Raw genomic sequence first — 25599 nt, 5'->3', positions numbered from 1 at the left:
GGGTTTTTTGGGGGGGGGGGGTTTCCAAATTTGAAAATTGCTCAGAAATGGCAGCAGGAAATCCCTAGTGCCTACTATTTGTGGTGAGAATAATTTCCACATTGCGTTAGGTACAAACATAGTCCTATATTATTATATAACAACTGAAAGTAAAACAAAACAGAGGAGGGGGTGGAGCGTTTGCCGCTGTCACCAGTGCAAACTTTATCCCAACTCCTGCTGTGCCAGTTTGCTGCACAGCTTTTCCGAGACACGTGAGTATTTTGCAACTTTTAACATCCTCTTGCTTTTCTTTCTTTCTTTCTTGTATTAAAAAGGTGAGGGAAGTCATGCTGCATAGCTTCCAATTTTTTAAGGGTGTTTTTTTTTTTTAAATCGTCTTGTAAGATTTATTAAAAATATAAAAGATATAGTTTAAGTATTGTATTCAACCTTGTTTCACCTGTTTCTCTGTTTCTGCTGTGTGAGAGACACCAGCAAGTACAGAGAACTGGTGCCAGCTGGTGAAAATTTGTCATTGTTTTCTAACAAATTCACACAGCAAAAATGAGGAGAAAACAAAGATACTGCTGTGAGCTTAGTTAACAAGGGCAGAGCTAAAAAGCTGGGAGAAAAGTTATTTACCAGATATCTGAATGTATACCTTTGAAAAAGCATTAATGCTCTTTCAGGCAGGGAACTGAAAATCTGCAGTCAAATGAAATCCTACTGAAATAGTGATACAGAGATACTGTAGCTGATAGCAGTGTAACAGGGAGATACTGGCTGGTAGTAAACCTGAGTAAGCAAACGCATTTATGAGTTTGTTGTTAAAAATACGGCTTTTCACCTAACGAAACCAAAAGCTAGAAGGAAAAAGATGTGTGGGGCAGAAACTTGTGAATGATTGTATTATCAAAACCTGCAAAATGACCTCTGTAAAAGCCAGTAATAGGAAACTCTCCTTACTGTGCACAGGCACTACCTTGTGATTCCTTCTGTATACAGCAAGATTATTTGTACTGCTTACTTGTAAGAGTCTGATGTTGCAGAACAAATTCCTGGTAATTATCACAATATGTTTTACTATATCTTCCAAATAGTCAATAGCACAGCACTTCCTGTTATGAATATGTGTTTAGTTCTATTTACAGTTACCAATTTATTTGACATGTGCTAGATAAATAGAAAGATACCACTTGGTTGTTTTATCTTGGAAAAAGATACTTAACTATAGATCAATTTAGTATAAACAAATGATCTTTATCGATCAATAGAGGTATCAAATACATTCTTTGTAAACTCTAAGAACATGTGGTGTGACTTTGTAGCTTGTCACAATCATTTTAGCTCTGTGAACTCACACAATAAAGGTAGTTCTTTAACGTTACACTCTTCTTCTTCTTAATGTTACACTCTTTAGAGTGGAACATTATACCTTGCTGTCTTTAAGAATGTTTGAATTCTTTGGGAAAAAGAATATTATGGTCAGATCTATTCTGAGGCTTCCTAGATCTTCACTGAAAGTAGAGAGGGGTAGCAGGGGACAGAGCTACAGGCTGATGCGGAGTAACTGGATAGTGTGGGTAACATAATCCTAGATTTTTTCTGAAGAGTGAAAAGTTCCTTCTCACTTCAGTTTACAGTCTCTTCCAGGCCACGGCCAGTAATACACTTGACTGAAACTTTCCAATGTGAGGTGCAGGGTTCTGTCAGCCAAGTGTTTCCCTGCCCTGTGCTCAGTGAGCCCAGCTTGCTGCAGCAAGCACAGCGGGGAGAAGCACTAGCTGGAAGAGGCCCTCTGTGAGACACACTGTTCTGTCAAAACAATGTGTGGTGTGAAGTAGCCCACAGTTCTGCTGGCCAGCACCGTGTTATTGCTAACAGGGATCAGTAAACCACAGCAGCCCAGCTTGAGTTGTTGGAACAAACTTGTCAGGCCACACAGAAGTACATATTTTATTCCTCTTGTGTTTTACGTGCCACGATCTTGTTGCTATATCCTCCATTTCATCACTGCACCATCAGTAGGAGCTAAAACCCAGGAGAGTAAATACCTCTGCATTCATGTTTTTCATCAATGTGCACTTAAAAACTCATAATGGATGGTAGTGACTTTAAAGGTTATTTTAACAACAGGACTGTAATGCACTGCCAATTCTGTTATTATAATACATTTCCAATTCTCTACACCAAATTATAGTGTGTTACGCAAAGCAAGAACATCTCAAATGTCCATTTGCTGGGCATGCACACTAAAATAATTCTGATTTTCAAAAGGATTTCGAAATTAATTGCTCAGAAATGAAGAATGGAAATCCCTACTAACAGTTATTTATCATCAGCTACTTATTACTCAGAGAAATGTGTACGAAGCAAAAATCTTATTTTTTTTATAAGTAGTTCCCAAATTTAAAGACATTCTTCTCACTCAACTCAGATTTCTGATTCCCATTTTACAGGCTTTGGTAGGACAGGATTCATTCCAGTAATAAGTGCTGATATATTAACAACCAAGCTGATACATTCACTTCTGCAAAGACCAGACTCTGGTAAAAAGCACTATTAATAGGGAATGAGAATATATGCTCAAAACTCTTTTTTGAGCAAGAGTCCAAAGGAACAGGACTATGTTGGAGGTCCCCAATACCTAGGCGCACAGATTATTCTTTCACAGACAAAAGGACTTCCGACTTTATATCATTAATCCCAGATGAATTTACCTTCTCACTGCTTCAGTGCCAAAATGGTGAACCTTAGCTGCTGGTGCCCACCTCGAAGGTTTGTGCCTACTGAAGGCTTCTCTGCTCTTGCTGGGGCAGTGCCATTCCCAAGACGGGTGCTATGACCCCACGCTCAGAACGAACCTGAAAGGACTGTAAAAGAAAGACATTTCATCTAAGCTGCCTGTGTTGTATCAGTGCAAGCAGAGATCCCACTTGGCCAGGGCTGAGGGCCACCTGTGAGATAATATTCTTCACATATCTGTGAGCGCTCCAGTCTGGGATTTCTTCCACACTCTGTGGCTGATCTGGAGCCTGTTCTGCACCATCCATCAGGATTTATGGGCAGCTGGGGCTAGATTTTTGTATCATGATGACAACACAAAGAATTCAGGCACCTAAGCAGCTAATAAAAGCTTTCTGTCTTCCATTCATAAATTAATGTACTAGTTTAAAATAAGAAGACTGATTCTTTTTCAGCTAAGAAATTAGTGAAGAGCAGCAGAAATATTTGGAAGGCAGCAGGAGATGTACTATATAATTAAACTGTTGTCCTTGCCAATGGGTTATTATCAGCAGGTAGCAAGATATATGCATCATTACAAACCATCTTACAGTATTTCATTCTATAGCAGATGAGGTATGTCTTTAGTGGCAGCATAGGGTGATCACTCAGACACTGTTGCCATTATAGCTGCTATAAATTACAACTGAACAGTTTAATAGTTTATCAATTAACTCTAGTGCCAATGCTTAAAAATTCTTTACCAAAAAATGGCTGATTTTTTTGCTCACTTAGGAACTGTTTTTAAAAGCCTGCTTTATAAAAGTATGTGTAGACTAGAAGGGTTACACTCTGTGACTGTTAAAAAAAATCTCATAGCAAAGTTGCTAAACCAGTCATCCCAGTTTATCAAATGTTTTAGGGTGCCTTTTTGTAAGCAAAAATAAAAGTGAAGCAAATTTTCTGGCTGTAATTTATTTTTGAACAGAGGGATTGTCATATTCTAAACCCCTAGTCAAAAATGGCTCCCACTGCACCCTTCCCTGGCTGCAGTCTCTGCCAGAAGGCTGTGAATGTCAAGTGCTTAGTAATTTTCTTCCCTAGAGTTTAAGCTATAAAAGAGGGACAGTGTGGAGAAGTTTATTGTCTCTGCTGGAGAAAGGTCTTGAGCTTATCGGTGATGTCAGGTGACAGATCCTGTTTGTGCAGATACAAAATATGACAATGTACGTTGAGCTAATGATCTTGTGAACAACTCGGGCAGTAGAAGACCCATTTTGTGTAAAGGAATAACAACGCTTGACAAGGTTTCACTCCACATATCTTAAATATTAGTTAACAGCATATTAGCAGTTAATACATTATTAACATATCCATTTTGTAGTCAACATGATGCAAAATTAAGGATGAACTCTATGGCTTTGTTTAATGCTGCATTGGCTAATTAAGAATGATGGCACTGTACCAGTGGTGCCTGCAGGTATCTCCGGCAACGTGACAAAGTGTCACAGCCAGTCTTCCTGCAAGGGAAAGTAGGAACCCTCCCTTCCATGACTAAGGAGAGGTATTGCAGCGACATGGAAATCTGTGCACCTGACATCTGAAAGCTGCAGCTGGTCACTGCCACCAACCTACAGTAAAAGCTTATCAACATAAGCACACTTGTTCAAAATAACTAATTATACCTGTTTGTATAAGCCGCAGTGACTCTCTCCTGAATCATGTAGCCTCAGTTTGAATGTCATTAAAATAACAGACATCTGCATACCCATTAAAACTGAGTGCACATGTTGTGCTTTTAAGAACGCAGGAATAGGAGTCACAGTAACTCTTGCAGACTTATAGATTGTGGCAGAAAAATAAAAAGTATGGTTTGTTTCCCAGCTAGTGTACTTTGGTAACAGTATAGTTGCTAGGTGGAGTTTTCCTTTATGCTACTTCTTGGCAGAGGGAATGGATCAAACAGTGTTTCACATTCCTAAGGCTAGATTGGTTCTGCTACTAGAGTTAACACCACCAGTTGTACTCAGGGCTGCCACTGGCACGAGCAGATCACCACCGGGCAGCGGAAGGAACGGGAAGGAGGGTAGCACTGGGAGCCCACCTGGGATTGCACTGGTCCCTCTTCTGAGCCTGAGGATTCCAGGTGTGATCACCAACACCAGATGCTCGTGATGGCAAAAGTAATCAGATAGGGGTTTACACACTGCCTTGCTGCTTACAACTTTCTTTCACTCATTTGATGTAATTTTAATTCTTTTTATTTAATAAAAAAAGGTTTAAGGCCTTAGTTACACTGTATCTTATAGTAATTAGTTATATGGGCATAAGAAATGTGATTTTATGCTGGCTAGTGTGTATGTGTGTATATATATATATAAAAACTGAAGAAAACCAGGAAAAGCAGATATTCTGTATTTCATATATACCTCTTTTCCATGGCCCCATGTCTGATCTTCTGCACATTCCTTGCACCATCCAGAAAAATTAATTTTATCTTTGTTGACCTCCCTTTATGGCACCAACAGTATAGTATCCAATTGCTTCTTGAGCACGAATTAGTTCATTTTTCTCAAAAGTTCTGAAGGATAAGAAAATAGCAATTTTACGTTACAAATGGAAAAAGCCTGGAAGAACCTAATGATTTTGGGTCCAGTACATGATAGCTGGAAATGGATTATTTTTTTTAAGAGACTGTTTAGCATTCCCTAGATTGTCTGTTTTCACATGTAGCACCTAGCTTGTTCTGACACTGACAGCTGTGAGAACTCAATGCTTTTTTGAACTAAGCTCTGTAGAGGGCACTCATTTCTTCAAACTGTATCTGGAGAAACCTGCATCTGAGCTAGCTGACTCCTAAACTAGAAAAGTATGTTTGGGGAGCATTAAGTATTTCATCCCGAGGACAGATATACAAAGCAACTTAAAGTCAAGATTTCTTGTAGGAGGGAACTCAGAAAGTGATTGTCACTTGAGAAAAACCTGGGTTAAGGAGCTTTCCAAGTCACAGTGAGATGGTGAGATGAAGGCAGGGACAGGACTCTGCTCCTCAGGGCTGCATTCAGCTACCTTTGTCATTGAACCCATCCTTTTGCTTTTGTCATCTTCTTCCCCCATTTCAACACAGCTCCCTTTTTCAAATAAGGACATTTATACAGGTGGGTTTTTTTTCAGGAGCTTGGTCCATTTGGTGAATAGAATTCATTTTGCTCATAAATCCTGTGAGAGAAAAAGGAAATCATTACATCATACTGTGATCAAAGATTTAATACCTTTTTAAAATTATGAATTCATGGGAAGGCAGTGAGCACGAGATTGTGTTTCAAGTTCTCAAGAATATGCTCTACTGTTCATAAATCCTTCCACTTCTGCTACACCCAACATCTCCTCCTTCCTTTCACCTCCACACTGTCTTAATTCTTTGCTGTGCTCTCCATTCAGTCATGCTACTCAAATTCCACTGCTGCCTACCAGCAGCATCACTGATCTCTGTTCTCCAGCCTTTACCACACTGTTCCTGCAGGAAGCCTTGTTTTTTTATACAAAGAGTCCTGCTTGCCTCTGAAGCTCTGAGATGGAGTATGTTCATTGTGAAGAGACTACTGGAGACCAGCTACACTGTGCCAAAAAATCTCTTTTGCAATTATGTAAACTCAGCCGCTCATAACTTGGCCAAGTTTGTGCAGGTTTTCTAGGCTGCCAAACTCGAACACATTACTAAAAAGCACAGCTTTAATTAAATGGCTATAAGCATTTTCTTTATTTGAAAGAAATGCGTCTTTCTGCTAATCTGTTTTTGGAAATGACTGAACTACTCTTGATGGAGCCTAAAAGAAAATCACTAGCCTGAATAAGTAATTTAGTGTAGGAAATTTCAGCTCTAACAATATCAGCTTGCCCAAACTAAAAGCAACTGAAACGGAGTCTTGTTGCTTGAGACCCAGCTGCGGGAGGCCCTAACAAAACCATAGGCAACAGCCCTTAACATATATAGAAATAGGACTGTGTTCCCAGCCCATGTCTGTGAAATTATCAGTGTTTAATTTAGTTTTCTAAGAAAATAATATTTACGCAATTGTACATCTGTGCGTGTTTGCACATTTCTACCCTTCTCCTCCATCACATTTTTTAATTCTAGGCCTAAAGTCATTGACTAATTTAGATTGGAAGAGACATCTAGAGGTCACTTCTTCCTGCCTCCCAACTAAAGTAGGGCTAACTTCAGCATTAGAGCAGGTTGCTCCAGCCTTGGTTTGTATTTCAATACCTCTGAGGATGGAGTTTCCGAAATTCTGTAGGCAGTTCACAAACTTATTTACTTGCAGATTTTGTTGGGACTCCTTTTAGAAAAGATACTACTAATAATGTCCAAATAAACGTTCTGTCAACATGCCTTCATCATTTTCTCCTGTATCTCTTCATGCTCTTGCTATGAATACAAACTCAGTTGTTTGAACAAAATTTTTCCTTGTTTCTCCAACCCAAACACTTGCAGGATTTGAAAGTGAATCTAGGGGGAAAAAAGTTCACTTGCAGGATTTGAAAGTGAATCTAGGGGGGAAAACATTTTCTAAAAGAGAAGGGAAACATTCTAATTAGGCTTTACTGTATCATCTGTAAAAAAAAAAAAGTAATAAAAAGGGGGATGAGCTAGTTAGTTGCCATGGTCCTTACTATGAAAACACTGCTTAAATGGAGGTGGTATAGTGGAGTGCTGCTGACCTGACCTTGGTTACTTATGGTTTGCCTCACTTGTTCTCTTATAATTTATTTTATAAAATAGGGGTGAACAAAAGTAAAATCGCATAGCTGGACTGTACTGTCTATGTAAAAGACAACTATTAAAAGCAATTTTCATGCTGGGGATTGGTAGGGGAACTCTTCCAGCCCTTTATATAAAACAGAATTATATTGACGTTAATAACTTTAATACTAGTTACCTGGGCTACAACCTCTCTTCTAATGGCTATCAGAAGTCACAAAAAATTATCCTTTGATGACAATATACATTTTCCAGGGGGGCCTGCCCTTATATTGCAGCATTCAAAGATGGGTCTCTACTATCTAGATAAAAATAATACTTGAAAAAAGTCAGATTTACAGGAAAACTTTGCGAAAGTTACTCGTGAAATTTCAGCAACTTCCTGCTTCCAATGCTCTTCATATCTGAGCTGAGGGTCACTGAGAACTCTATTGCAACATTATCTATACTTATTTTTTCCACGTCTAGGTCCTATGATGTACTTTGTTGTTCCAAATTCTGTGCTTCCACTCTGAGTAATGTTCGTGCAGGCAGGATGCTGGGGACGGCACGGCCAACACGAAACTCTACCGGAGCATTCGGCAGGCTGAAGACTCAGGTAAATGTCACTAAAATAACATGAAATTTTAGAAAATTTCAGCAAAGTTTTAAACGTTATTTTTACAGCCCAGGAAGAAAACTAGTTAATACAGCAAAATTAAGGCTTGGAAACATTTCTAGTATTTCAGATGAGATCACTAACACCCTATTATTTTCTGCTTTGGCTTTTCTGCTCTTTATTGTTCACTGGTCCCAGAATTACACAGTAAACAGGTCTGGATTTTTTCACATTTCTGTTTTTCACAGGTTTTCTCGTGGCACAGCAAGTTCTAGCAGACTTTCTCTCTTCCTTGGCCTTAAGGCCTATGCCTAGCTGACCTTTTGCAACATGTGAGGTCACAACTCCTCACCCTCAAGTGTGTTTAATACAGGAGAAAAATCCTTGCCAGTGTCCAGCCCCTGTAGCACTCTTCAGAGTGCAACAGGCTTTCGGGATGAATCTTTATCAGTCCCATCTCCAGTATGCAGCATGGCCAGGTGACCTCATTATAACCCCAAATCCATTAGCATATGGCACTTGGTACCCCCTCCACACTGGCAGGCCTTCCCTGCCAGTGTGCTGTGCTGGGGCTGGATAGGTCCCTGTGCAAAGCCAGTAGTCTCCCTAAATCTGCAGACAGGGGGAAGAAAGCCAAACAGGAATTGTCTGAATAGTCTTCATGCTAGTCATGGCAGCGAGGTCGTCAGATTTTTTTTTACAATGAATTTTGATTAAAGCTTCTTTAGCTTCTTCAATACTAAATGTTTAATTCCTCATACTTGAAACTAGAGTTCTTGTTTTCTGCTGGCTTTCCAGCTGCATTTCTGCAGTCATAGAAATGATCAGCTTAAAAATGAGTTAACCGTTGATTACCCAATAGCTTCATATGACTTCACGCAAAGTGCCAGAGTGATTACATCAGAATCTTGGCTTTTATTAAAAGCAGGAAAAATATAGCCCTCCTGATTATGGAGAAAATTTTGGAACCCACACCCCACCAATGTAGCCTATGGAAAGTTGGGAGGATTAGAGCAGACGGCATAGCTAAGTCACACACCCAAATCTCTCATACATTGGGAGAGTCACTCATTAGAAGGTTTGTTTCTCATGTTTATCTAACTCCTTACCATTCTGCTGCTTGTATTTTGTTGGGAGACTGGGGTAAAAGATAAAAGATCTCTCTTGGGAGATCATAGCATCTACCTCTTGTTGGCTGGCTTCAGGTTTCTGCTAGTGTGTGATCTAGACTATTACGTGTACCTACTTATCACCGGCCTTTCGAAATTGCACCTCCCACTTTTACACCTCCTCCTTTCTAGTCTACATTTCTACCATATCCCGCATCATATTCCCTCTCACCACACCAGACATAAACTCCTGAGCTTTCGTCCTTACATTTTCAGTCTCCTGCTTGTGTTCTCATACAAAAAAAGCAGGTCCTGGGACTTCTCAGATGGTGCTGAACATATGATAGATGATAATGACAGGGCAGGTCATGAGCCAGTGTCTTGAGCAGGTAAAAGTTACTTCCTGCTAGTTCTTCCACAATGATCACCTGCAGCACACGTGAGTCAAGTTAAGGTTATTTACTCTTCGAAGCCTGTAAAAAAAATCAAACACGTCACAAGCAAATAAATTTCTATTTATGCTGAGCATTTCAAATACAAACACAGCCAGTGCTGTTTTGACTGTAATACTTCCCCCACTGCTCTTAAAGAATATAAAAAGTCATTACTCACGTAGCAAGACGCAAACAGAGGACTGTGTGACTATCTCAGTAAGCAAGCTTATTTCGCCCTTTGGTCATGGTAATGTTGCCTCTGTTATAACTTAACCTATTTCATCTCCTTCATCCTTCCTGATAACTTAAAAGCAGTCTCATGTCTTCTGGAAGCGATTCTGTTTGCTTCCAAAATCAGTGAACATTTTTATACAACTGTACCACTACTCCTTTTAAAGGTATGTGCAAGTTTGTCTGGGATTTATGCTGTTACTTTATCTCTCTTACATTATCATTACATTAATCATTTTATGCTATTTCTCATATTTATACACAGTGAATGATGTAGCTATGAAGGCACAAACAAAAAAACAACATCCTTCCCAATAGGACTTAGTATCTAAAACCAGATGTAACATATAGCCATTAACATCTACCTTGTGCCTGTTAAAAGAAAAAAAAAAAAAGTGCAAATAAGATGAAAATAGGAAATCATGGTAGAATAGGCTATATGAAGAAAAAGCCCGAGTGGATTGCACAGGATATATTATTCTGCACTCTGTAATAGTATTGTAAACCTTTTTTTCCTTTAAATTTTTAGTGATCAATAAACATTTGAACTGGATGATGCTTTTGTAGTTGAGCTATCTTCACACTTATTCTCAACAGAGATTATTTATATAAAATATTATCTTAGAAGCTACTACACAAAAGCTATCTAAGAATATTCTGATCATGTTAGAAGTTTCAGAACAGTTTCCAGAGATCAGCTCAAAGAGGTATCACTCACTGCAGAACAGACAGGTAGTTACTACATTACCAGAAATTTAGGTACCAAGGTTCCCAGTCTGTCAGATCAGCCTTCCATTACCAAAATGACTTCGAATAACTTTATCATCTCTGTCTGTTGGCCACTTTGCTATGAATTATCTCCATGTGCTAGAAGAAAAGATGCCATAAACTAAAAGTCAGAATGGAGTAGCTGGTCCTTGGGAACTTGATGGGGAAGCAGTCAAAGAAGATACTAATTTACAGGCTCACTAATAATTACTTAAAGATAAGTGTACCCAAGGGTGCTTCTGCATGCACTGAACTAGCTCCTGTGCTAGCCCATGGGCTGTGTGACGCTCTCAAGTGGTGTTGCAGAAGGTCAGTATTAAGGAGGTCGTTGAATAAGAGTTTATTCCTGACATGAATCTTTAATATAAACAGTTACGTTAACATAAAAATGAGAACAAAGTAAATAAAGGGGGTAGTGTTTTGCTCCACTAAGAGCTACTAGTACAAGCAGAATTTTTTGTTCTCCTTAAAGTTTCTACAATAGTTTACTGTATGATTTGAAACTACAAGTTTAGACTAAATTGCACATTAGGTGATTCATTAATCCTAATACAAGATTTTTCAGTTAAATTTGAAAGTTCAAAGGCTGTGATTATATGATTCCCTCCCTCACTTACTAAGGCGACCTGAGGAAAATTTCGTATTTTTTAATTTTCTATGTCTTTCAGAGAAAAGGAATTGGTTTAGTCATTTCACTAAAATGTATTGTCAGGTATGTTTGCAGAATTACATGTGCATTTACTTTATCTTCATATTATCTTCGCATTCAAATTATACCAAAATTTACTTTTAAAAAGATCACTGAAATGCCACCAGTACATATAATTCATTCACTCGCTCATGAAAATGAAATAAATCAGCTCTTGAGCTTGGTTGGTAATTTCTTTTCTCCGAAAGGTGTTAAAATGCCTGCTCTTTACTCAGCTGAATCAATGAAACTCTGTGCCAGTTTAAAGTTAGGGTTTGTTAGGCCTATTTACCTACTGAAGGAATGAAACTTACTTGCACACAACCCTTGACTTCTGATGTTCAGGACAGGCAGTTCTGTGAAGGACAGCACAACGCCATTCAGAGCGCAGCCGCTTCAGTTTCCACTCTTCTCTCCTGTCTCCCTTTCCATCATCAATGCATTAAGCTCTTCTTGTGTTGTTGTTTTTTTTTTTTAACACAATCAAATTTAGGTCTACAACAGGAACAAAATTTCAATGCTTTTATTAGCCAATTCGTATGTTTGCATGAAGTTTCATATGCAGTATTTTGTTACACCTCTGTAATCATCTAGTGACTTTTAAACTAGATTTATTCTACTGTACTGTAAGCCTACCATGGTTGCTGGGCAAATGAAAGCCTCCAAAAAAGCTCCAGGTACATTCACTCCCCTTATTCCCCCTCAAAGTTATTTTTAAGACAAACATCAATCACACAAATCTTCAGTACACGACTTAAAATTTATCAAAGTCATGAAAAAAAACACAACTAGAAGTGAGCATGGAAATTAGGGTGCAACTCCAATGGGCATTTCTGTGAATTAATGCACAACAAATTTTTAATTATATCATCTTGGGAAGTGAGCTAGATTGGCTATACCAGGGTGAATATGCTTACTATGAGAGAAACTTCCAAAAAAATCAAAAGCAATCCAGTGTTGCTCTATTTCCTTTCTGAAAAAGTTGCCTGTTGAAGACATGTCTCTAAGTTACAGCTTTCCTTCAGTGTCAGAGTAGGCTGCAGACTTGCCTTGTTCTGTCCTTGCTCCAACATCTCCAGTCCTTCTGCCAACTGCACAGCCTAAGCCTGAATCAGGCCTTTTTTGCAAAGCTAAATGAAGATGCTTCTCTCCAAGCTTTCCAGATGGTGGTGGGAACAAAGGGGAAAACCATGGAAGAGAGATTCCAAACCTGATGAAAAATACAACTTTCATCATTGTTGCCAAGGAGAAATGGATATAATATTAATATATTCTGCTCCCTAGCTCCTGAGAGAGTATAACAAAGTCTCTTCCACGGAGAGGATCATTTTCCATTTAAGAACAACAGACAAATCTCTATACAAAGATTAATATTCCTTTTCTTACCTACTTTTCTCACCATCCATTCCTGTAAAGATCAATTCAATTATCATATCCTGAAGAGGGATCAGACAACAGAAAGAAGAAAGAAGCCTCTAGGCAGAAAGGGAGAGGCACAGAAAATTGTCAGAAGACAATACTGAGAAACACAGGAACATACAGAAACAGCTGCTGGAGTAACTGAAGAAATGGTTGGTCCTGCAGGAGAATATCCCAGTTAAAACTCCAGTCCAGAAAAGCCCTAGAATTAATGACATGCTGACACCAACCATGCACTTCTTCCCAACCTAGACTGCAAGATGAATTGCTGACAGCTGCACCCCTTTTTCTGCTACTTGCCTTTCTGTGCGTATGTCAAGGAGAGCAGAAATAGAAAGTTTATTGTAGCACAGTCTAACTCAATCCTGCGGCCTCAGTACCTGCAGGCATGCCTACACCTGCACTCTTACTTTCAGTGAAGTTTGCAATATTTATTCTTACAGCCTGAACTTCATGGTGTAAGGTTTCCATTGTTGGTGTTTTGTTTTGGTTTGGTTTCTTCCTGCTAAAAAAAATTTATATTTGGCAAAGGCTTAATGCAGCATCATAACTTGTTTTTTAAAGGTACAGCTGCATAAACCCCTTTAATTTCTAGCTTCCTTGCAAACTACTTTGATGCTGTGCTTAGCTGGCAGGAGCAAGTAAACTGCACGAACAACAGAAGCCTCAGCAGTTCTGCTTCCCTTCCCCTCGTTTTGCTGGTATTGTGTCAAATAGGGAAAGTTTTTCAGGCACTTGAGGCAGATACTGTCTATATGTTAATAAATAGCCTCATAATTAACCATTGCAAACTCCTTTTCTACCTCCCAGCAGAAATTTTTTTGGTCATTCTACAACTTCTTGAGGTCCTCCTGTCTATCTTGTCTGGCGACTGGATCAGGGGCAGGGTAGTGGGGTGTAGTAAATTCTTAAGCTTTGGAATATTATGAGTGTTATTATATTATATATTATTATATATTGTGAGACCTGAAGAGCTGTGCAGGCAGAAGTCTTGATGTTTGTAGCTTGGCCATCCAAACTGTGCAAATCCATCTGTCACCCACGCGTTGCAAAATTCTGTAAGCCAAGATTTCAGTATCCACTTAAATGATGTAATCTACTCATCTACAGCCCTGGTGTTTGATCTGTCTTCAGCAAAGTGGTGAGCTAGGGATTACTAGTAAACTATGCCCTGAGGTGGAACTATTGCCTTAGTATACCCTTTTAACTTCTAGATTGTTTCTGAGCAGATATTTATGATAATATGCTTCATTTCCATGCCACGTAGTCATTTTGCTATCATATCATTATCCAGCACAGCCTTGTGAATCACCATTCTTTCCCAACGTTCACTGGTAGTTTCCTGAGCCAAGAAATAATGCTCTCCTGAATGAAGTTCCTCCAGGAAAAGTTTATTCACAGCTTCTTTGCTGCAGGAAAGAGTGAAAAATATCAGCATAGCAACTTCCTTTCAAATGAAAGCAGCTCAAGTGGAAGTGTAGTAACACTTCTTTTTATTAAGAAAACAAAACTCTCTCCCTTAATACACTCTAGAACTTTACTTCAGCTGAAGACAGGCCATTTATTAAGTCCTTTTGGAGGGAATGTGGGATTTCGTTGGATTGACTACAAACACAAAACCCCAGTGGTTTCTAAGAGATATCCTGCGGGGGGCTTGGCATGAAAAGGCCTCATGTTGCCATTTTTATCTGCTGATTTAAACAGCTATGGAAATAACAGTTATTTCAAATTAATTCTGTTAGTTATAAAATAATAAACACAGATATATATTAAAAAGACATTTGCCATGCTGATATTAACAGTCAGTTCTCTTGTGTATGCTATCAGACAATGTCCAACTAAGCTCATAAAGCACAGGCTGCTATGAAAGTAATTGGTTCTACTGTAACATAACACAATGCACCAGACCATGTGCCTCATGATATTCTTGGCAAAAGCAGAATTGGTGGCCTTTAGCCACATAAAATTTAGCCAAGGTATAAGTATCTTTTCTCTCTCTTGAGTCACAAGTACATTTTTCTTCATGTCTCCTTGTCACACCTTCAAGCAAACTTTTTAGCAAAGACAGAGAACCTTGATTTGTATGCTTTGTACACTTTTGTGTCCTTAATTGGCCTGAAATTTCGCTTATTTAACTGGTTGGTTGTGTTCCCCAGAAGTAACTAGCCACCTAAAAGCAGTGAGATGACTCCTGTGACTTCCAGTTTCCTACAGAAGCTATCAGAATAACTACATGATTTTATTTTTTTTAAAAAATTATTAACACGTCCAAACAAACACAATATTATTTAATGGATTATGGCTTTGAGCTTGCAGTTATGCTCATTTTGTTTCATACAAAAGAGATGTTCCTCACCTCATTATCCTTTTCCACACACCTAGAGAATTGCCCTGTTGTCCTGCTCTCTTGCTTTCTATTCAGAATTCAAAAAGGTTGTGCAGTATTTTGGCTGATCTTAAACTTTCTCAGCACATTTCGGAGGATTTAGTCCTTCTAAGATACAACTCTGTGCTACTAAAGAGGCCTGATTTTAAAGATCTATGTAATAAATAATATGAATTCAATTTTGCATCATGATACTAATGCAAAGGAGAGATGACCAAATAATACATCAGAATTAGGATCCTGAATCATATTAGTCATCCACAATACTTCTCATGTCACCTGCTCTTGATTTGCAGATACACTTGTCAATGTAATTTGAGAGGTTTGCTATGGCATTTTAGACTGAAGTAATTTCTTCCTGCCTTTATTTGCCCTACAGCAGAATATGCCTCTCACTTAATATCGTTAAAGAGAAATAATTTGTGCTTCCTCTTCCCAGCTACCATTCTTCTTTCAAACATGAAGATGTGAGATGTGAGATTCTTCCCAGTGTAAATATCCCATGACTTTTTTTTTCACTATCAATATTATGACCCCTTAGAATAGTCAACAGATGATCTTTCCACATAGGATAGCCTGTTTGTTAGCCTCAAATCTTGTATCTCACAGCAGCAAATACTACATTATCTTCCTCATATTTAGTGAGCCCCAACAGATGTTTTTTCCTCTGCTCTGCTCATCAAATCCTACTCACCTTGTCACCTGAGAGCATGAAGTGAAGTAACCAACAGGGCTGGAAATTACAGGAGATATCTGTGGCAATGGCAGACAAAGAAATAAGGGAGAAAAGAGAAAATCCAATTCTCTGGGTAGTACAAGTTAGAGTTTGGCTATTTTATCTATCAATCTTTAACCAAAAAAAAAAAAAATCCTCTAAGTGCCAAGTAAGTTAGGACTGAATTTTTCTTTCATCAGCAGAAAACAATTGATTAAAGCAGTAGAAGGTTCAGGCACAGTCCAAATTTTGTGGTATCTTTTACCTACCCGTTCTTCCCAGCAGCTCCCCTTTCAGAGGTTCTTATGAATAGGCTGGCAACAGGCAATGGTTAGATGTCCTTAAAAGTTTATCTTCTTTTTCATATCCTTCTCCATTTTAAGAAGCAAGAGTCCACATGCTGTTACTACAAGAGGTTAAGCTGTGATACCCAGTTGTCATATGAGACAGCTCCCTAAGAATGTTGAAGAATCTTCTCCAAAAGCATTAGGTACTAGGCAAAAAGAGAGGTTGGCTTTTGGTTATGTCTTGGAACTAGGAATTGGACTCCCAGAAGACTCTTCTGGTCTGTGACTAATGTGTACTATGATACTGCATAATAAACCAAAGCAGTGGCTCAAGACTGCTGAAACCTGGCCTAGGTGTCACTGAGATTTTAGCTCCTAAGTGTTTGGTTCAGTAGCCAGTCTTTCAAGAACAATTCCACTGTGTGAGCACAGAGGAGAAACTACTGTAATTTTCTTGTTGGCATGAAAATCCACACTGGCATTCAGTAGAACTCAGTTCACTTTCTGAAATCTGCACAAATCCTCTGCATGACCAGGGGCCATTAAAGCAATATTACTGTGACTCAGCTCTCCAGCAATAAAAATGACACAACTCCTCCCTTTTTGCATTTTGTGTGTCTTGTTGAGGTGTTTTGTAATCTCTTTTGGAAAACATTAGCCTTAATTACAGATTTACACAGTTTAGACTACGGCACACTAGGTTCCATCTTAGCTGATTTTTTCAGTTGCTACCATTAGAGAAAAAGTAGCATAGCATTAACATAAAATATGAATTCTCAAAAAACACCAATCTTTCAAAAATGGAGGTGATATCTCCGCTTTTATTTCTACAAAATGAGTTCAAACACAAGCAAATACAATCAGTTTGTTTCAGCGAAGCTATTATCTTTTACTGATAGTAATCAGTCTGATATTCAAGTAACTAAATCCCATATAAAATTACTGAAATTAATTCCCATTGTTCACTCCACTTTAAAAAAGACAAAAATCACACAGGCAGAGTTGGCTGTGTATTAGTGAAATTTGATTAGTGAAATTTTAACCACAATTTGGAAACGACTGAACAAGTATCCTTTAACTGAGCTTATCCTCTGACTGCATGTTAATCAGTATCCTCTGCAATTTTAAAACAAACGGAATTGAGAAATAGACACCATTAGGAGATCATTACAATTAAAGTGAACAAACACAGCCTTGGGAAAACTGCTGAATCTTCCCAGTATTTTCTCCCATTCATTTTGATCTCCTGTGCTCGGCTTTGCTCACTTCTGCTTAGCACCTGCAGACCCATGGAGGACAATTAAAAGCAGGTAGGATATTCAGAAAAAGGTACATCTGCCACACCCCAACAGGAATGGTTAGGAGGAATAGGCAAATCCTTTTTTTCCCAAAATCTTCAAAATCAATCATATACTACTGAGATTCTGATATTCAGTATGCTGCTATCGTGTCAGAATATGACTATTGAAGAAAATTTATACCAGACCCAAAACGTTGCTACAAAGCATCTAAATAGATCTCTCAGCTCTATAAAAACTGCAAGGCTTTAGATTATTAAAGGGATGCATTAAGCTATTTTACATTTGATTGGTGCATGAATCAAAGAGCTTGGTTCTATTTCTGCTAAATTACATAGTTATACTGTTCTTTTGTATTGCATTCACCCCTTCTAAAAATAGAATTCAAATATACAAGAGGTAACAATATCATATGGAAAGAGTCTATTTCAGAGTAAGAACACGTACCTTTATGGAGACTCTGTGTAGGTTAACTTCAAGATTTAAAAAAACACTTTGGTGCATCAGTCCAGCATTCATTTTCTGTAAAAGTGGAAATACAAGCTTATCACAGAACACATCCTTATTTAATTTATATGGTAAAACTTAAAGAAGAACTTTTTGAAGACAAACATGTGAAGTTGCTGTATTTACATGATTTTTATCTCAGTTTCGAGTGGAGGACTCTTGAGACATCTATGTTGTCTCTGCAAGTTACTATGATGCTATTTGTTATAGAATACTTCTCATTACCAGCTTGAGTAGAAGGGGACTAGAAGGGGACCTTCTAGAGGTGTTTTAGTATCAGGAGCTAGAAGGTGATCTTCACAGGCTGAACCTACCCTGTGTTCTGGTGTGAATGTGATTTCTACTACACCTGATCTGTAACTGAATGGATGCCTACCTTGATTAGTCAAAAATCTTTTGGGAATATAAAACAGTCGGGACATTACTACAGACATTGATTTTTATACACATTCCTCAGCTGATGTTATCATTTTTCCCTGCAGGAGCCAGTAGTTTAAAATCAATTTGTTTGCATTCATTACCTTACCAAGTAGAAGCAGGAAACTGGGAGCTAGAGAGAATACAGGCAAACCCTGGTGAAGAGCTCTGGTGCATTGCCTCTGAATTCTCCATGGGCATAAATTCAGTTGAAAATTCTGTTGTGGGTACCTGCTGTTACCATTTGCATTCTCTCTACCCAAACAAAGTGTGCCTCCATTCTAAAAAGTCACCTTTTCCAGCTGTTGGGACACCTATAATTCAGGCAGCTCAGCTGCTTTCCTACTCTCTCTTTTCTATTATTCAATGATCAAAACCACATGACTTGTGCATTGTACTCAACCCCCCATATCCACTAACATTTGTTACCTTGGTTAACAGTTATCCAACAGTACCTCAACATATAATGAATGTAAGGTGACACAACAGAAATGTCTAGAGCACGTACACTACTGATACATTCACTGTGAGAGTATCTATGAGCCTTTTTTTTCCAAGAGAATCTTTGTGAAACTTTTTTGTTCTACTTTCGAAACAATTCCTTCTGTTTTTCTGTCTTCCCCCCTCCTTTTTTTTTTTTTTTGAAGGACGAAACACCCACTTATCTCCTGTCCTCATGTAACTGAAAATATCTCTCAGATTCATAAGATTTTATGGATGCCTGTAGATTATTTTGCATAATTTAAATGACACATGAATATTTCAGGTCTCATTTTAAACTGCGTGCGATTTCAAGATACATGGGTCACAGTGAGGACAAAGTAGTTTTCTAGTAGTTTTCATCCAGCTGAAGATGAATGACTTGACAATAATGTGAATTTATGTGCTGTGCATATGTGACAGTTTTTTAACAAGAAACTAATAGATAATTTGACTACCGGTCTGAGTAAGGTACAGCATTCAAAGTGAACTGAATGTCGAGAAGGCCAACGCAAGCTTTGTATTACACTTAGTAAAAGTGACCTTTCAATAAGAAGGGCACCCAACAAGATGGCTACTGGTGATCCACTCTGCTTCCTAGGAGGTGAAGGTTTTTGCCAGTACCTTTCTAAACAGCTCAGTGCTCACACCATAATGAAGCTACGGTAGCATCCAAGAACTGGGACAGGCTGATTTATCTCAAAGCAATTTAAGACACCTGTTTTGTACTAACTTAAATATCAGCAAAGAAAAACCCTTCATTTGAATAATGGATATTAATTTGGTTTCTGTTTATACTTCAATTATTTTCTAAAGAAAGGGTCATATTCTCTAGTTCACAGGACCATTAATAATTTTTCCAAATTAAAGAAACCTTTACTTTAAATGTAATACTTAGTATTTCTAACCAGAAAGAACATAACATGTCATATTTCTAAAGGAATTTTGTACATTATACACTCATATTCTTAACCGTGACAATGTTTTTATCCTTTAGGATTGTGAACTATAACTTTTTTCTTGCTATATTGTTTTGTAATTTGCCTACAACTTTTGTCAGTTTTTATTCCAAAGAAATGGGACTGGAAGCAACATGCTCAAAGAATATTTGAACCTTAGCTTTTATAAGTTAAATATAAGTAGCTAAACTATTTCTGATATCGCAGAAAAAAGGAGCATTCTCAAAGTAATAGGTTATTCTTTCTACTGAGTATCTCTCGAATTTTCTGAAGGACAGGGAAGTACCTTTGGAAAAAATATACGAGACATTTGAGTACTATAAATGCTTCACTTGTACTGAAACTGATAGATTAAACTGATACTTATCATCCCTTCACCTGACCACAAGTTTGGGTCTATGGGATGCAACTTTGCTATGTGCTCTGAAGAAATCTTTAAGTGCCTGCTTTGATACCAAAAGGAATCTTCAAAGTATAGTATGTTAGCTTTGCTATGTGCTCTGAAGAAATCTTTAAGTGCCTGCTTTGATACCAAAAGGAATCTTGAAAGTATGGTAGGTTGTCTCAGGTATTTAAAATTAGTGAATGACAGCCCTCTTGTGCATTTTTTTATTCATAGTTTGCCACTAAGAAAGAAGAAAGTTTCTTTTCTCACTTTCAACTAGGTTTCTCAGTTTTGAAATAGCTATTTCAAGTGATGAGAATGTTCTCATGGTGCCTGCTGAACCAAAACAAAAATAAATAGATTGAAACCACAAAGAAATGAAATATATTTTTTTTTCCAGGAAAAGAGTAAATACCAGTATTTGTTCTATTGTAATGTAAACACTCAAGGTAGTGACATTGTGACTTTTAGAAAACTCAAGCTGACCTATTAAATGAACGATATGCTCCCTTAGGCTATATAAGCTTGTAAAAGCAGTACTCTTTAGAAAATTACATTAAGAAGAGATCTCATTAATTACCCTCATATTTTAAGTTTCGAAATCAACATTGCTTGTCAAAATTTGAAAGGTAAGCTGAAGAAAATATTTACATAGAAGGAACTGCTCCATAAAATTCTAAAAAAAATTCCATTAAAAAGCAAATATTTATCTACACTGATAAACAGCAGGAAAAAGGCTAGAGAAGTTATCAACTTGAAAACACTAGCCCCAAATCTGACAAGCTTTATCTGCATTCTCTTTTGCTGGAGACTGGATATATACCCGGGAGCTGTCAGTACACTCTTCCCTTGGCATTCACAACCGGCTGCAGACATCAGGCCTAGAGGTCTTTTGCTTACAGTCAGCTCTGCTATTCCTAAATTCAATGTGTTTCTGTAATTCATATCAGGGACATGTACCTAATTTTTAACCTTTAAGGAATAGAACCCTTTATCTGCCTGTTACAACTTACCCATAAGGTACATACTACCTGGAGACCAGTGGGGGCTAATAAGAGTCATTATATGTAACATATATCACAGAATCACACAGATTTTGAGTGTCCAGAACCTGTGTAAAGAAGCTTTAATACAAAACAGGTTTTCAACAAGATGACTTCTGCGTGGCTACTCTGGTGCAAAACCATTATTGGCTGCCTCTACAAAGATCAGCAACGCCAGTCAGGCTCTGAAAACAAAAGGTAGCAAACCCAGAGGGAAAAAAGCAGACACAGCAACTTGCAGGCTCAATCCAAATAACAGTATTAAATCTGGCCTAATTAATTTGCAAGAAAGACTTCCTGAGATGGCATGCAGCAGGAGTACTGTAGAGTGGCAGGAATGGATAGCTCACGTTGGGAAAAATCAAACAGACATAAAATTTTGGAAAAAAAATAAAAAAGTTTTGTTTTCTGGGAGTGAGATGGTGCTGGACCTGTTCTTGCAGAAGTGTTGAAGATTTCTAGGTGTGTGTTCTCAGGAGGAGTAATCTAGTTCACTAAGTTCGGGGTTCAACTTCTGAAGAAGAGAGTTGGAACAAAAATCAGTGAGCTTAGTTAGAAATGTAGAAGTTCCTGATTTTAGGGAAGCAAAGTGTAAAATTCTTCAGTATACACACTTCAGCCATACTCTCTGCAATGCTGATTATCCAGCTCGCATGTCTTATGGAGACGACAGTAGGAACATTAGTGAAAGATCCTATTGTGCCATCTTGATCCTTAGAGTGTTTGCAATGATGACAACTCTGGTTTTGGTTTGAGAGTTGCTGTAATCTTTCAAAGTAGTAAGAGTGTGCCAGTGTGCTCATTCTGACCTGAGAGGCACTCAATGCTATCGGTTAAGTTTATATAAAAAGAAAAACAAACAAAACAACAAAGAAGAATGCTTTCGTGGACAGTCAGCTGCTTTCTTGGCCTCTTGAGGTTCCACACTGAAATGCCCAAAGATTCATTATTAATAGCATGAGCCACAGAGAATGCAATCATAAGACTTCAGCATAAAGCTAAGTCTTAAGGTCTTCTAACAGTTAGTCGGGGAAGTTTCAGAGGCCAGTTGGCAGCTTGGGATTCATCTGTGATAATTCATCAATTCAATTTTCCTTACTGCTTTCATTTCAGTGGCATTCTGCCAGGTGAATCTATGTGCACTATGCATGATGCCTATTTTGGCATAAAGACCAGAAGGAGGCTGTATGTAAATGGCCATATTATTGGTGACTTCTAAAACTGATTCTAGCTTTACCAACCATGCAGACCTTACGTGGCATTTGGGTGAATATCTGCCAAAACCAAACGTTGTTGGCTGTTCTAAGAGAGACAACAACACATAAGTTATTTTGCCATGTTGTGCTTCCATTCAGGACAATTAGATCCCTTCCTTTGGCAGCAAGCAAGCAGTAAGTACTCCTGGTGGGAGGGTAAAGAAAAGCCTATGTAAGATAGCAGGGCTATACTGCCTTCCCCAAACTGAGTATTGTTCAGGCAAACAGTATTACACAGAGTTATTAATATCTTTGGTAACTTTATATACATATTATCTTTTTTTTTTAAAGAGATTAGGTTTTTAAGGCAGATCAAACACTGTATCAGCCCTCGCTTAGAATGACATGGAACTAATTTCTAGCTTTGCCATTCAAAAGCAATGAAAAAAACTTGCTTGAAAAAAAGACTGGGTAAATATTATCTTTAGCTTACCCTCCTCCTATGCCTTCCCCCAGCGTGGATGTGGCACATTCGCTAGAATGGTTCTCTACACCTGAATCAAGCATTTATTTCAGTGGGAGCTGCTGAAAGCAGTCCATTTTGAAAATGAGACTAATTTTTTTTAATATATTTTATTGATTGATGTTGATCTAAAGATGTGCACGTTCCAGATTGTAAGAAGTATTAATTTTACTTAGCAGGACTAATTCTAACTCTTTAAGTAATACATATATACATACATATTAATTTAATAGAATTGGTCGACTTTTTGCAATGTGGTCATGGGTTAAACTTACAATGTGTATTTAATTTCTTACAGTTTATCTTGCGTCTTGTATTAGCATATCAGAAACTTTTATTATCACTTAATTACTGTCAAGAAAGTGAGTTGCTTTTGGCTTAACATCTTGTATGTTAAACCAATGAAGTAAGAAAGATCAGCAACGCCAGTCAGGCTCTGAAAACAAAAGGTAGCAAACCCAGAGGGAAAAAAGCAGACACAGCAACTTGCAGGCTCAATCCAAATAACAGTATTAAATCTGGCCTAATTAATTTGCAAGAAAGACTTCCTGAGATGGCATGCAGCAGGAGTACTGTAGAGTGGCAGGAATGGATAGCTCACGTTGGGAAAAATCAAACAGACATAAAATTTTGGAAAAAAAATAAAAAAGTTTTGTTTTCTGGGAGTGAGATGGTGCTGGACCTGTTCTTGCAGAAGTGTTGAAGATTTCTAGGTGTGTGTTCTCAGGAGGAGTAATCTAGTTCACTAAGTTCGGGGTTCAACTTCTGAAGAAGAGAGTTGGAACAAAAATCAGTGAGCTTAGTTAGAAATGTAGAAGTTCCTGATTTTAGGGAAGCAAAGTGTAAAATTCTTCAGTATACACACTTCAGCCATACTCTCTGCAATGCTGATTATCCAGCTCGCATGTCTTATGGAGACGACAGTAGGAACATTAGTGAAAGATCCTATTGTGCCATCTTGATCCTTAGAGTGTTTGCAATGATGACAACTCTGGTTTTGGTTTGAGAGTTGCTGTAATCTTTCAAAGTAGTAAGAGTGTGCCAGTGTGCTCATTCTGACCTGAGAGGCACTCAATGCTATCGGTTAAGTTTATATAAAAAGAAAAACAAACAAAACAACAAAGAAGAATGCTTTCGTGGACAGTCAGCTGCTTTCTTGGCCTCTTGAGGTTCCACACTGAAATGCCCAAAGATTCATTATTAATAGCATGAGCCACAGAGAATGCAATCATAAGACTTCAGCATAAAGCTAAGTCTTAAGGTCTTCTAACAGTTAGTCGGGGAAGTTTCAGAGGCCAGTTGGCAGCTTGGGATTCATCTGTGATAATTCATCAATTCAATTTTCCTTACTGCTTTCATTTCAGTGGCATTCTGCCAGGTGAATCTATGTGCACTATGCATGATGCCTATTTTGGCATAAAGACCAGAAGGAGGCTGTATGTAAATGGCCATATTATTGGTGACTTCTAAAACTGATTCTAGCTTTACCAACCATGCAGACCTTACGTGGCATTTGGGTGAATATCTGCCAAAACCAAACGTTGTTGGCTGTTCTAAGAGAGACAACAACACATAAGTTATTTTGCCATGTTGTGCTTCCATTCAGGACAATTAGATCCCTTCCTTTGGCAGCAAGCAAGCAGTAAGTACTCCTGGTGGGAGGGTAAAGAAAAGCCTATGTAAGATAGCAGGGCTATACTGCCTTCCCCAAACTGAGTATTGTTCAGGCAAACAGTATTACACAGAGTTATTAATATCTTTGGTAACTTTATATACATATTATCTTTTTTTTTTAAAGAGATTAGGTTTTTAAGGCAGATCAAACACTGTATCAGCCCTCGCTTAGAATGACATGGAACTAATTTCTAGCTTTGCCATTCAAAAGCGATGAAAAAAACTTGCTTGAAAAAAAGACTGGGTAAATATTATCTTTAGCTTACCCTCCTCCTATGCCTTCCCCCAGCGTGGATGTGGCACATTCGCTAGAATGGTTCTCTACACCTGAATCAAGCATTTATTTCAGTGGGAGCTGCTGAAAGCAGTCCATTTTGAAAATGAGACTAATTTTTTTTAATATATTTTATTGATTGATGTTGATCTAAAGATGTGCACGTTCCAGATTGTAAGAAGTATTAATTTTACTTAGCAGGACTAATTCTAACTCTTTAAGTAATACATATATACATACATATTAATTTAATAGAATTGGTCGACTTTTTGCAATGTGGTCATGGGTTAAACTTACAATGTGTATTTAATTTCTTACAGTTTATCTTGCGTCTTGTATTAGCATATCAGAAACTTTTATTATCACTTAATTACTGTCAAGAAAGTGAGCTGCTTTTGGCTTAAGTTCTTGTATGTTAAACCACTGAAGTAAGCAATCCTCTGTAATTTAATCCAAGAATTTACTCCTTTTCAATAATGTTGTTCTACATAGTTTTATAATATAAAGGCACCCCGGGTTTGCCAATTATTTTATATACAATTGCTTTTAACATTCCTGTGAAGTAGTCTTTTCAATCTTTTTAAATACACTTTTGTCTAAATTAATGTACTGGCTAGTAGACTCATCTTATCCTGTCTGAAAGAAAATTTGAAGTTTTCTGGATGCGTGCTGTGCTGCACTGTTAAGAGCTATGACTACCATTTATTCTTTTGAAGAGCTATGATACAGAAACCAGCTTA

The 25599-nt window shown here is 37.9% G+C and overlaps 1 protein-coding gene across 1 annotated transcript in view; it reads left to right on the top strand.

Moving 5' to 3' along the window:
• IL15 (interleukin 15) overlaps positions 1-25599 on the top strand; it is a 41511-nt gene that overhangs the window by 404 nt on the left and 15508 nt on the right. Inside the window, exon 2 of the mRNA XM_014950039.1 lies at positions 7937-8066. Within this exon, the coding sequence (XP_014805525.1) occupies positions 8004-8066 (63 nt within the window). The 5' untranslated portion in view covers positions 7937-8003. The remainder of the gene's footprint in view (positions 1-7936; positions 8067-25599) is intronic.

This window comes from Calidris pugnax, unplaced genomic scaffold (genome assembly GCF_001431845.1).
Source record: "Calidris pugnax isolate Ruff unplaced genomic scaffold, ASM143184v1 scaffold42, whole genome shotgun sequence".
Taxonomy (NCBI): Eukaryota; Metazoa; Chordata; class Aves; order Charadriiformes; family Scolopacidae; genus Calidris; species Calidris pugnax.
This window is presented reverse-complemented; position numbering and strand designations above follow the sequence as displayed.